The sequence below is a fragment of the Bos indicus genome, chromosome 22 (assembly GCF_029378745.1).
Source record: "Bos indicus isolate NIAB-ARS_2022 breed Sahiwal x Tharparkar chromosome 22, NIAB-ARS_B.indTharparkar_mat_pri_1.0, whole genome shotgun sequence".
Classification (NCBI taxonomy): Eukaryota; Metazoa; Chordata; class Mammalia; order Artiodactyla; family Bovidae; genus Bos; species Bos indicus.
Window position 1 is genome coordinate 7,323,917 of NC_091781.1, and position 14,473 is coordinate 7,338,389.

Sequence of the window (14,473 nt, forward strand, 5' to 3'; positions counted from 1 at the left end):
CACTGGATCCGCAGGGCATCTGAAGCTCCCAACAAAGCCCCCAGACATCTCACAGCCAGCAGTGGCCAGGCCTATGGCACGACTCACACGTCCGAATGTTAACCTTGCAGCTGTGATCTTGTTTATGACCTCCTCTGTGGCTAAAAAAAAGGTCCATGGTAGACACACAGGTTTCTGGGCCCAGGATCAGCAGCAAAGCACTAAGGGGTTATCAGACCAAGTAAACTCAGAGAATTTTATCATGATTTTTCCTACCCCGAAAAAAGACCATGGAGGGACTTCCTGATGGTCCAGTGGTTAAGACTCTGCTTCCACTGCAGGGGGCGAGGGTTCAATCCCTGGTCAGGGAACTAAGATCCCACATGCCAAGTAGTGTGGCCAAAAAAAAAAAAAAAGACCATATAGGAAATATAGGAATGGTGTATTTGCTTTGGAAAAAAACTGTGGCAGTTCCTCTAACTCTAAAAATAGAGTTAGTTACCATGTGAACCAGCAATTCCAATCCTAGGTGTGCAGTCAGAAGAACTGAAACAGAGACTCAAACAAATACTTACACGTCAATGTGCATAGCAACATTATTCATAATGGCCAAAAGAGGTGAGACAACTCACATGTCCATCACTGATGAATGGAGAAACTGAATGTAGTATATCTGCATAATAGAGTATTATTTCTCTATAAGAAAGAATGAAGTGCTGACACCCACTATAATATGGATGAACCTTGAGAAGATTATGCTGAATGAAAGAAATTAGACACAAAAGACCATATATTGTGTGGTTCTACTTGTACTAAGTGTCCAGAACAGACAAAGAGTGGTGGCCAAGAGCTGGGAGAAGGGCAGTGGGGCATTTCTTGGGTATGAGGTTTCTTTGGGGGGGTAATGAAAATGTTTTGGAATTAGATGGTGGTAATGGCTGCACAAGTTTGTGCTAAACTAAACACCACTAGATCATATATTTTAAAAATCATCAGCTTTAGGGTATGTGAATTATGCCTCAACAAAATGTTTTTTAAAAAAGAAAGAGAAAAAAGACCAGAATATATGAACAAGTAAGTTATAGCCAGAGACTACGACTTGCCCAGTTAGCTTGATTTTAAACAATAGTTTCTAAATGCACAACCTACAGCCCTTAACGTTTTTTTAAAGAAAAATGATTTTGTAGGAATTCTCTGGCAGTCCAGTGGTTAAGACTCCATGCTTCCAATGCACAGGATATATGTTTGATCCCTGGTCAAGGAACTAAGATCTCACATGCCATAAAGTGTGACCAAATAAAAGAAAAATGATTTTTTGACCTACTGTATAGCCAGAGACTCGATATCTTATAGTAACATATTAGGGAAAAGAGTCTGAAAAAGAAATATATATATCTGTATCTATATCTATCTATCTATATATCTGAATCACTTTGCTGTATACCTGAAATACACTGTAAAGCAACCATACTTCAGTAAAATTAAGAAAATAAAGAAAACCTAGAAAAATTCAAATTTACATAGGGAAAAAAATTCCACTTCTATGATTCTTACACATTTGTAAATTAAATTGAAATGTTGAAGTAAATTGTAGAAAGTAACTTTTGAACATCTAAAACAAGTATAGAAGGGTAATTCAGAAGCAGCCTAATGCTACTCATTCATATAACACTGATTATTTCATGACACCTGCATACTCAATTTTAAAAAATTATTCTCAATAGAAAAGTAAATTCAACATTTCTCTCTTCCTAATAAATAAACGATGAAAGTGATTTTTTAATATTATATAGGCAATCTTACATATTAGAAAATTTAGGAGAAGACAAACCAAGACAGAAGAATCACCAATGGCCATGGTATGGACAAAATCAAGCACCAGAAACATTCTACCATTAGATTCTACAAACAAATGTTAAATCGCTCTTACCATTCCAATAGGCAAAATTGGTGCCACCTATAAACATGTACCTACAAGGAAACAAGAGAACAGATGAGCCCACAGCTCATCATGAGCCCACAGCTTCACCATGAGCCCACAGCTTCACCATGAGCCCACAGCTACAGAGGACTCCCTTCCCTCCAAAAATTAACACTCACATGTTTACATTTGCCCCGAGAGCAAGCATATCATGAAGGGTGAAAGCCACTGCTTTGGAGCTGACTGTGGAATGACGCTGGCCCCAGTGATCTAACCATCCGGTGTAGAATTCAGAATTGACCTAAAAAGAAAGGGATATGGAGCTTAGGACAGACTTAAACCTTCACACGCTGGGCTTCCCAGTAACTACTGCCCTAGGTTATCCACTGAAGAACAGGAAGAGGGGGCAGCTGACATTCACTGCTTTGCTGGGAACTGGGGGACCAATGAGGACATTTCATAATAGCATTGCCTAAGCTCAGGTCTCAGGTGTGGACAAAGCAGGTGTTCCTGAAAAGCTGTACCTGCATCAAAATCTTATTAACCAATCCCCAGTTTGAATACAGGAGGAAAGTTTGTTGGGCAAAAGAGTCAGATGACAAAATATGTTTATGAAATCATTAGCACCAAATTCACCCTTTGTGTGAATCCAGGTTTTCAGATCTCAGGTTGACTTATTTTAATTGAAGAATAGTTGATTTACAATGTTGTGCCAATCTCTGCTGTACAGCAAAGTGACATACAGACATTCTTTAGATCTCAGACTGACTTAATGTGTTGTAGAAATATTGTCCAAATATTCTAGCGCTTGGTGTTTCTGTTGGGCATGACCCTGCCACGCCCTTGTCTACAGAAGAAAAGAGAAATCTGGGTGTGTTCTGGGGACTTCTTGTCTCAGGCTGCAGGAAACAGCTCCACTCAGTGTCTGTGAACATGGGTTCTGCATGACTCAGGAAGCAGAGGCCAGGTTCAGAAAAGGCTGCTTTGTACAAAGGTGGGTGCACAGGCAGGGCAGCCTGACCTGCTGCGGGGAAGACACCCCTTACGTGGGGCCAAGTAACAACAACAACTGCGGGGGGAAGGGAAGCGGAGAGAGGGACACATTCACTGATGGGCTGAGCACCCCTGCCAGGACCTCATTGCCGTCTCTGCCTCCCAGCCGTCTACGGAGATACCACAGAGCCCTGCAACTCCCAGAGCGGTCAGCAACCCTACATCCCCACATCTCCTGGCTGCTTGTCAGAAACTCAGTGCCCCTTCCCCAGACCCAGTAAATCAGTGTCTGCATTTTCACAAGACTCCTATGTGATTTCTAAGTAGATTGAAGGCAGAGCAGCTCTGTCACAAAGAGCTCTCAAGAAACACAGACCTGAGCTCAGATCCTGGCCCTGCCACTCACCAGCTATACAGGCGTGGGCAAGTGACATAGTCTGAGTCTCACTGAAAAGAACGAGCTCTCATAACACCACTTATGAGAGCTGCCACGAGGACTAAAGGTCCTAAAGCTATGCCAGGGTGCAGAGCCTGGGACTTCCCTGGTGGCCCAATGGTTAAGAATCCGCCTTGCAATCCAGGGGATGTGGGTTTGATCCCTGGTAGGAGAACTAGGATCTATTCTGGAGGGGGCAGAATGGGGACCATGGTGAACATCCCGCCTCATTAAGCTCTGCTTTTTTTTTTTGCATTAAAAAAAAATCAATTGTATTTCTTTTTCTTTCTTTCTTTAATGATTTGGCTGCACTGGGTCTTCACTGCGGCGAGCAGGCTTCTCTAGTTGCAGCACATGGGCTTAGTCCCCCGTCCAGTGCAGAGCCTTAGTCTTGAGCAGTAGTACTGCTTCAGCTGTTGCCCATGCGTTCAGAAGGTGGTCTCTACAGCCCCATCAGTTCTGACCCCAGACCCAGAAACCAAGAATCCACTCCCACCCTTCACAGCACCTCATCACTCTCCCCCAAGAGCAGAAAAGAAGTCTGTACAACCAAGTGGTCTCCCCATGCCTCACCCCTGACTCTTACCAGGGGTCCTGTGGGTTCAAATTTCCTCTGGAGCATGAAAGCAGCGGTGAGGTTGGTACCTGAACGAGAAAGAGGAGAGAGGTCAGCCGTGGGAGTGACAAGTTCAAGAAAAAAGATTCCTTTGGAGACTTCCCAGAGGAAGTGGGTCCAGTAGTTAAGAATCGGCCTTGCAGGGACTTCCACCTGCCGATGCAGGGGACATGGGTTTGACCCCTTGTTGGGGAACTAAGATCCCACGTGCAGAAGAGCAGCTGAGCCCATGCACACCACAGAGAATCTGTGCTCCACAACGAAAGATCCTGAGTGCTGCAGCTAAGACCTGGTGCAGCCAAGTATATAATAAATTCATTTCTTAAAAAAGAGGACTTTCCCTGGTGGCACACTGGATAAGCATCCACCTGCTAATACAGGGAACATGGGTTCGATCCCAGGTCTGGGCAGATCCCACGTGAGGCAGAGCAACTAAGTCCCTGTGCCACACCTACTGAGCCCATGTTCTGCCACTCCTGAAGCCCATGCACCTAGAGCCCACAACAAGAGAAGCCACCTCAATGAGAAGCCCCAGTACCACAACGAACAGGGGCCCCTGCTCGCTGCAACCAGAGAAAGCCCATGTGCAGCAACGAAGACCCAGAACAGTTGAAAATAAATTAATAAAATGAAAAAAAAAAAAGATTCCTTTGCAGGACTTGAGCCTCAGGCTTCCTGCCCTCCCTCATATCCCCATGGGCCTGCACACCTCCAAGCCAGCCTCAGGTGAGGACTGCTTCAGGTGGGGACTCAGACCATACATTTGATAGACTGTGGGGACCACAGAATGATGTTTCCTTTGTGAACAGTGTCTGGGCCTCTCCTGACTGCATTCCTCTGGGAGATCATGACACAGGCCTTGTGCTTCCTCTGTGGCCCCAGAGCCTAGACACATGGCTGGTGTGCAGCTCTCTTCACTCAGGTATCTGGTTGACCGAGCTGCTCCCTACACAACGACCCTGCTTTGAACATACTTCCTGGTAGCCTCCACAGCACCATATGCATCACAGTGCCCAAATTAGAACCAGACATGGAACAACAGGCTGGTTCCAAATTGGGAAAGGAGTACGTCAAGGCTGTATATTGTCACCCTGCTTATTTAACTTATATGCAGAGTACATCATGAGAAACGCTGGACTGGAAGAAACACAAGCTGGAATCAAGATTGCCAGGAGAAATATCAATAACCTCAGATATGCAGATGACACCACCCTTATGGCAGAAAGTGAAGAACTAAAGAGCCTCTTGATGAAAGTGAAAGAGGAGAGTGAAAAAGCTGGTTTAAAACTCAACATTCAAAAAACTAAGATCACAGCATCTGGTCCTATCACTTCATGGCAAATAGATGGGGAAACAGTGGAAACAGTGGCTGACTTTATTTTTTGGGCTCCAAAATCACTGCACATAGTGACTGCCACCATGAAATGAAAAGATGCTTGATCCTTGGAAGAAAAGTTGACCAACCTAGACAGCATATTAAAAAGCAGAGATGTTACTTTGCTGCCAAAGGTCTGTCTAGTCAAAGTTATGGTTTTTCCAGTAGTCATGGATGGATGTGAGAGTTGGACCATAAAGAAATCTGAGCACCAAAGAATTGATGGTTTCGAACTATGGTGTTGGAGAAGACTCTTGTGCGTCCCTTGGACTGCAAGGAGATCCAACCAGTCCATCCTAAAGGAGATCAGTCCTGAATATTCATTGGAAGGACTGATGCTGAAGCTGAAGCTCCAGTCCTTTGGCCACTGGCCACTCCAGTCCTTTGGAACTGACTCATTGGAAAAGACCCTAATGTTGGGAAAGATTGAAGGCAGGAAGAGAAGGGACGACAGAGGATGAGATGGTTGGATGGCATCACCGACTCAATGGACAGACACTTGAGCAAGGTCCGGGAGATGGTGAGGAACAGGGAGGCTTGGTGTGCTGCAGTCCATGGGGTCGTAAAGAGTGGGACATGACTGAGCAACTGAACAACAACAAATTAACAAATCAAAGGGACACACTGTGCTCTAATTACATCTATCCTGAGTCACAGAGTACACTCTGTATTTTAATTTGTACATCTCAAGCCACTCCAGACCACTTGTGCTCAATTTTTGTCTTTTGAAGTGTTCCATTAGGATGTCTATGTCTCATCTTGCGTCCCACATCTTCTGTTCTCCCCACCTCCTCTAAAAAGAGAAAGGGTTTCTCCACAGAGAAGTAATGAGCACGAACAGTGTCTCTCCAGCCAGAGTCGAGGACACCCTGGCCCACCCTGCACTGTCCAGGTCCTGCAGCAGGTGTCCCAGGGCGCAAGCACACCAGCCCAGTCTCCAAATAACCCCTTGCCGTCGGACAAGTCTTGGGCTTCTCTGCGAGGCTAGCTCTCAGGAGAGAAAGCGATGATCAAGAAAGAGTGGAATTTCATTTCCTTTATGGCTGTAAATTTCTCACTATTAACTAAGCATTAGGTGGTTTCTAGATCTTTTTTTAAAAATTTTTATTGGAGTATAGTTGATTTACAGTGTTTTGACAGTTTCAGGTATACAGCAAAGCGAATCAGTTACACATATACATAGATCTACTCTATTTTTTTTTTTAGGTTCTTTTCTTGCATATCCCTCCTCCCGCCTTATCCCCTGATAACCCTGTTTGATTTCTGCATCTGTGACTCTATTCCTCTTTTGTAAGTTCATTTATACCCCCCTTTTTTTTAGATTCCACATATAAGTGATATCATGTGCCATCTGTCTCTCTGAACCTGACTTACTTCACTCAGTATGACATTCTCTGGGTTCATCCACGTTGCTGCATATGGCATTATTTCACTCTTTTATGGCTAATATCCCACTGCACGTGTGCACTACGTCTACTTTATCCATTCCTCTGCTGATGGGCATTTAGGTTGCTCCTGTGTCCTGGCTATTGTAGACAGTGCTGTACTTCATGCTGGGGGCGCATGCATCTTTTTGAATTCTAGTTTTCTTTTGCTTTAACCTCAGGAGTGGGATTGCTGGATCGTATGGTAGTTTTAGTTTTTAAGGAACCTCTATACTGTTCTCCATAATGGCTGTTACCAACTTACATTCCCACCAACAGTGTAAGAGGATTCCCTTTGCTCCACACCTTCTCAGCATCTACTGCTTGTAAATTTTAGATGATGGCCACTCTGATTGGTGTGAGGTGATACTTCATGGTAGTTTTGACTTACATTTCTGTAATTGTTAATATTAGTGATGTTGAACCTCTTTTCATGTGCTTTTGACCATTTGCATGTCCTCTTTGGAAAGATGTCTATTTAGAACTCTTCTCCATTTCTTAATTGGGTTACTTGGTGTTTGTTTTTTTTTTGGCTTCAGATCTTGAAACCTGCTCTCAAGAGCCTCTCCTGGGATCTGACCCCAGGCACTGCTCCTCTCCCACTCCAGGAAATGAAGCCGCCACCATCCCCCCTGCCCCAGGCACACTGGCCTTGAGTGTCTGTCCTTGAACCCACAGCGGTAGCAACCATGCTGTCACCCCACATACAAATAACATAACTAACTTGTGATAATCCTCAATTTGTTCCTCCCAACAGAAAAGTGCTGTGCTTTTTCATCGCTGTGTTAGGAAATGTGCCAAAACAGGAGGAAACCAGCATGCCACTTCCTGTGCAGCCCTTTGTAGATGACTTACTTCATCACCAATTGATCTGAGCAATGTACCATGTTTCTAGAAACACTCAGTTCACTCGGAGCCAGTTATCTCTTTGTTCGTAGCAGAGAAGAATTTTAAAAAAAATGCAACTTCAGTCTGAACATCCTTCTCTACAGAAGGCAATGCTGGATGTGTGTCTCCTCCCTCAGACAGAACAACAGTGGGGTCTTTATGCTACTTGAAGAGCTGATCTTATGGACGAGTGGGGTAACGTTTTATTTTGAAATCATTCCAAATTTATAGGAAAACTGTGAGAATAATACAAAGAACTTATTTTCCCTTCACCCAGGTTCCCCAATTGTTAACATTTTACCAATTCATTGGTTTTTTCCTCTCTATATAAATATGCACATTTTTTTTTCTGAGCCATTTGAGAATAAGTTGTAGACAGGATGGTCCTTTACCCCTAAATACTTCAGCATGTATCCCCTAAAGAGCAAGAGCATTCTTTAAATAAATACAACACAATGATACAAAAAAAAAAATAGGAAATTAACATGGATAGAATATCATTATCTAAAGGCTTTATTCAAAGATTTCAATTGTCTCAATAATGTCCTTCATAATAACAACAACCAAAACAAACAGAAAAAAAAGTCCAGGACCCTTTTCAGGATCCCATTGCACTTAGCCGTGATGCCTTTTATAAAAGCCGCTCTGAACCCACGTGAAGACCTCTTAATGTCGTTGCACCCTGAGCACCCCAGCCATGCCTTCATGGGCAGAACCTCAGTGGCTCACGCAGCATGAATGCGTCAGGAAAGACGATTCTTTGCAGCATCTACCAAACCACCTCCGGCCCATCACAGTTCCCAGTGTTATGAGTTATACAGAAAGAAGATGGAAGTGCCAGGCATGTTCTCTGCACTCCAGAGCTGACCTCAGAGTTCACAGTGGCCTCAACCCAGCCCAAGCATCCAGCCACGACTTGAGGGGATGGGGGTGGTGAGGGGGCAGGTGCAGACAAGAACAGCACATCCCAGACACAGCCTGAAAGGTGGTGCTCCTCCAGGTAGGGGAACCCCTGGCAGCAGCCCCTAAGAAAACAGGACTCCAGGCTGCAGCCAGCTCCACCAGGGCTGGAAACAGAGCCTGTGTCCTAAGGGCCAACCCAGCTGACATCAAACCATCTCCGCCATCAAGGGTGCTTTATCAAGTATTCTATTTCACCGTTACAAATAAAGGAAAATTTGGGAAATCCTATTCAATATGCCCATGCCACTTAAACAATAGCTGCTTAGAGCAATTGACTGAGTAGAAGGCCCAGGTCCGCCCGCCGAGCTGGGTTTCTGCAGACACCAACCTGGGCTGAAGTCCACGGTGGCGTAGAGCCCCTGGAGCGCCCCACACTGCAGCAACCTCTCATTCACCCCGTCCGTGGTGAACAGAAGCACATCCTCACCCAGGTGGTCGTGGAAACGCTTCTGCAGGAAACGCAAGTAGTCGTAATCACAGGAGAGGTAGCTGCCATATTCATTTTCAACCTGCAAGTTTAAAAAAGAGGAGGGGAAAAAAATCAGAAGACTCCAACGTTCTAAGGCAAACTGTGGTTTGGAGAAACTCCTCGAGCCTCTCTGAGATGATGAGGCTTAGGGGTCCCCTCCCCCTAAATATCTCCTACACTTGATCCTCAAAACTCATTTTCTAAAGAGCAACTCAGCATAAAAACCTAAGCCTGTGAGTCACAAGTAAGACCCAATGCAGCCAAATGAATAAATAAATAAATATTAGAAAAAAATCTTAGAGGTATAGAGTTTAATGAAGGAAGCATGACACTAAAAAATACATATAATACAACTTCCCGAACAGAAAATCCAAACCAGTCAAAACCAAACTATACGTGTGGGTGTGCGGATAGTTGGTTTGTAGAAGTGTAAAAAAAATCAAGAAGCTGATGGTCATGAAAGTCAGGACAGTGAGAAAAAGTAGAGCATTGTCAGGAAGCTTCTAGGGTCCTGGTGTGCATTTCCCATCTTGGGTGGTCGTGGCTGTTCTCTCCACAATGCTTCCTTCACTGCACATTAATGTGTGTGTGTTACAGCTCACAATTTTACAAAAATTTAAGAACTGCCCAAACATAAAAATTTCAATTAAAATTCAATAAAAATTTCAATTAAAATTCAATAAAAATTTCAGCACACAACACAAAACAAACTTCTGTGATACAAGGAATACGTTGTCTTTGAACATGAGCATAAGAAACCGAGAGCCCCCAAGAAGGGATAGTTAGGGAGTCTGGAATTAGCACGTATACACAGCTATATTTAAAATGGATAACCAAGAAAAACCTGCTGTACAGCACAGGGAACTCTGCTCAATGTTATGTGGCAGCCTGGCTGGCAGGGGAGAATGGGGGAGAATGGATCCATGTATATCTGAGTCCCTTTGCTGTGTACAGGAAACTATCACAACATTGCTAGTAATTGTTAAACTCCAAAATAAAAAGTTAAAAGAAACCGTGAGCCCCCAGAAAACAGGTGTCCAGCCTGAGGGAAGCCGGGAGAGGAGGTTAACGGAGCTTCCCCGGAGGGGTTACCCGAGGCGGCTCTAGACAGAAAGGCACTGGTCAAGGAGGCGAGACAGGTGGAGAGCGCTGCTCAGAGAGCAGGCTGTTTGCAGAATTGCTGGCAGCTCCAGGAAGCCTGTGGACACAGTCGGGGTGTGGGGAGGGGTGGGGAGTGATGCAGAGGAACCCAATACCACCGTCACCGTCTAAAAGCTTAACGCGTGACGGCTTTCTCAGCAAGAATCCCTCTGACTATACCGTCATGGTGTGGGTTCAAACAGCAAAACGGGGACCTCCCGGGGGGTCCAGTGAGTAAGACTCCAGGCTTCCAGTGCAGGGGACACAGGTTCAAGCCCTAGTCGGAGAAATAGGATTCTGTATGCCTCCAGGTACGGCAAATAAAATAACATAAAAATGTTCTGGGACTTCCCTGGTGGTCCAGTGGTTAAGAATCTACTTGCCAAGGCAGGAGACATGGGTTCAATCCCTGTTCTGGAAATATTCCACATGGCATGAGGCGGCTAAGCCTATGGGCCACAACTCCTGAAGCCTGCGTGCCCTCAAGCCTGCGCTCCGTAAGAAGAGAAGCCACCGCGATGAGAAGCCTGTGCGCCACGACCAGAGAGAGCCTGTGCATGGCAACAGAGACCCAGCACAGCCAAAAGAATACACTGTCTTTTAAATGCTCTTAAGGAGAAGAAAAACAGGCAGTAGCAGCCAGTACCAAGGGCTTCACAGGGCATGAAGCCATCCTGAAAAAGGAGGTGTTTCCACTCAGAGCAGGACACGCTCCTTGGGAGACTGATCCTGATACCCTGATGACCTGATCCTGATCAGCAGCCCCTTTGAAAATAAATGAAATAAATCTTAAGAAAAGCTCCATAAATACTGGCAAGGTACATTCCTCCTCATTTTCTTTTTCCTCCTTTTAATTAAGAGCTATTTATAGGGACCTCCCTGGTGGTCCCGTGCTCAAGACTCTGTGCTCCCAATGCAGGGGGCACAGGTTCAATTCCTGGTTGGGGAACTAAGATCCCACAGGCTGCACAACACAGCCAAAAAGAAAAAAACAGGTACTTATATGGCTGTGTCTTCCTTCATCATCTGGCTGCCAAGAAGTTCAGAGCTAACTTAAAGGTCAGCTGTAGCAACAAAGTGGGCTCACAGCCTCTGCACCCCGAGTTCTTTTCTGGCCATGCCCAAGCTGACATCGTTGATCTTCACTTACTTTTTCAAGCTTCGTTTATCCATTAACATCATTATATTACAGTAAAATATAGGAGGGTATTTTAAACAGGATTGTAATTCATGCATACACATAATTTGGTTTGCTTTTTAGAGAAAGAGAGACAAGCTCCACATTGGCAAGGCAGCTCAGCGCTGCGGTCACAGGCACAGACATCAAAGGCCCAAGAGCCCTTGTGCAAATCTCAGCTCTGCCTCTTCTCATCCATGTGGCTCCACCTGTAAACCGTCTGTCTGTCTGTCAGAGGCGGGTGTGCCTTCCCCACTGGGCTGCATGAGGAATCCCTGAGCCGATACATGATACCTGGCACCTTGTGAGGGCTCAAAATGCTGGCAACAAAGCGTATATTCAAGTTCTCTATCATTGCCAAGGAGGGGAAAGGAGAGGCGGGGCAGGTGAGAGGAGAAACATACAGAAAAGGGCTTGAAAGACGCACAGAAGTCGAAGTGAGATTCCAAGGAACACTGATTTTCCTGGAGCAGGAGTCTGCTAACTTCTTCAATTAAGGGCCAGACAGTAAACACCAGGGGCTTCTGGGCCGTAAGTCTCTGTCTCAGCTACTCGAGGACGTTACTGTGGTGCCCGAGCACCCTAGACAGTGCATAAACGGCCGTGTGCCAATGGCACTGATCTACCACAACAGGCAGGGGGCCCCTACCGCAGCGTGCAGATACTTGCTCCAAGATAATCATCTCACCCTGTAAGCTCCAAAGTCCCCTACATACGAACCTTCAAGTTGTGGACTATCAAAGATGTGAATGTGCCCAGAGAAAGGATGAAGAGAAGCAAGAGGAAGATGAAGAAACTGAAGAACTGAAAAGATTCACAATGCAGGGAAATGGCAAGGGCATTTGCTTTATTTGAGGAGCCACTGTTTAGTTTTCGAGGCATGGGACCCAAATGTAGAACAGTTCACAAAGGCTGCAGGAGCTGTTCAGAATGCAATCCAGTGCTACCATTGTCATCTATGATGAGAACAAAAGGGCTACCACCTAGATATCACTGGATCATTTTCCAAGAGGGTAGACAGAATTGTTTGTCTATGACAAACCTAGACAGTATTGATAAGCAGAGACATTACTTTGCCAACAACGGTTTGTATAGTCAAAGTTATGATTTTTTCCACTAGTCATGTACGGATGTGAGAGTTGGACCATAAAGAAGGCCAAGTACCAAAGAATTGATGCTTTCAAACTGTGGTCCTGAAGAAGAGTCTTGAGAGTCCCTTGGACAGCATGAAGATCAAACTAGTCAATCCTAAAGGAAATCAACCCAGAATATTCACTGGAAGCACTGAGGCTGAAACCGAAGCGCCAACACTTTGGCCACCTGATGCAAAGAGCCGACTCACTGGAAAAGATCCTGATGCTGGAAAAGATTGAAGGCGGGAGGAGAAGGAGGCGACAGAGGAGGGGATCACTGGGTGGCATCACCAACACAATGGACATGACTTTGAGCGAATCCCGAGAGATGGTGAAAGACAGGGAACCTGGAGTGCTGCAGTCCATGGGGTCACAGAGAGTCGGACACGACTGAGCAACTGAATGACAACAGACAGAATTGATCCCGCAAGGAGCCAGAACCCATACCATCAACATCAGGCATGGATGAAATCAAAGCTTGTACTCCGTCCCCTATTGCTGACGATTCTTCAGCTCCGCCATCTCCCACCTTGTCTCCCTTCTCCAGTCAGTTGCTCCTCTTGCCTGTTCGCTTGATGCCAACCCCTGTGTGCCAGTTGTTAGGCACTGTACTGTAAGACTGAACACGTTTTCTTTTTTGTGTTTGTTTTTTTAATGTATTATTTGTGTGGAAAGTATTATAAACTTATTATAGTATAGTACCATACAGCCAATTGTGTTAGTTGGGTACTTGGGCTAATTTCGTTGGACTTAGGAACAAATTAGATTTAGGAACGTGCTCTTGGAATGAAACTCGTTCATACGTAGGGGATTTACTATAAAGCAACAAAGACATTTTCAGTTGTTGACCTTCCAAAACAATAGGTATAAACAGAGGGGATCCCTCATGACGAGTGCCCCACAAATTAGGTTGTAGGGTAGAAGGCCCCCATTCCTGATTACCAAGGAGAAGAAGGATTAGCTGGGATTTGAGCATGCAGAGAGATGTGGGGAGAAGAAAGAGGAGGAAACTCAGTTCCCTGGCAGGACCCAGAGTTAAGTTCATGTCACCTGAGGTTCCCAGGGATGGATACAGGAGGAAACACGCCCACCGTCCAGCCCTCTAAATCAGTCAACTTTGCTCTCCTGTGCAGAGTTTGTATTTGATGACATTTTGAAAGTCAAAGTGGAAGTGTTAGTCACTCAGTCGTGTCCAACTCTGTGCTACTCCATGGACTGTAGCCCGCCGGGCTCCTCTGTCCGTGGAATTCTCCAGGCAAGAATACTGGAGTGGCCTGCCATTCCCTTCTCCAGGGATGACATTTTAGTGGCTTTCAATAACCAAAAGATATGGAAAACTTGTGAGCAAAATTGAAAGTGATTTAGGGGGGACTTCCCTGGGGGTCCAGTGGCTAAGACCCCTTAGTCCCAGTGCAGGGGCCCTGGGTGTGATCCCTGGTCAGGGAACTAGATCCCACATGTCCCAACTAAGAGTTAGCATGCTGCGACTGAAGATCCTGCATGCTGCAACTAAGACCCAGTACAACCAAGTAAATATATAAAATTTTTTTTTAAAGGTGACTTAGAAGCAAAGGGCTTTCCAGGTGGCTCAATGGTAAAGAATCTGCCTGTCAGTGCTGGAGATGCAAGAGACATGGGTTTGATCTCTGGGTTGGGAAGATCCCCTGGAGGAGGGAAATGGCTACCCACTCCAGTGTTCTTGCCTGGAGAATCCCATGGACAGAGGTGGGCTGTCCATGGGGTAACCTGGTGTGCTACAGTCCATGGGGTCACAAAGAGTCAGACATGACTAAGCAACTAAACAACAACAACAATGAACTAAAAAACAATGGAAACTGAGGAAAACCTGAGATCAAGAGGAAGGAGGAAGACCCAGCTAGACAGACACATCCAGCTTCAGCCTTGAAATCGTCATATAGGAAAATGGGCTCCTATAAGCTTAACTGTGTCCACTGTTTC

The 14,473-nt window shown here is 45.3% G+C and overlaps 1 protein-coding gene across 1 annotated transcript in view; it reads right to left on the reverse strand.

Annotated features, from left to right (window-relative positions):
- The window catches only part of GLB1 (galactosidase beta 1), a 104,064-nt gene that overhangs the window by 55,985 nt on the left and 33,606 nt on the right, over positions 1-14,473 (reverse strand). Inside the window, exons 6-9 of the mRNA XM_019984740.2 lie at positions 8,924-9,104; positions 3,916-3,974; positions 2,080-2,201; positions 1,910-1,950 (exon numbers count right to left, since the gene is read on the reverse strand). Of these exons, the coding sequence (XP_019840299.2) occupies positions 1,910-1,950; positions 2,080-2,201; positions 3,916-3,974; positions 8,924-9,104 (403 nt within the window). The remainder of the gene's footprint in view (positions 1-1,909; positions 1,951-2,079; positions 2,202-3,915; positions 3,975-8,923; positions 9,105-14,473) is intronic.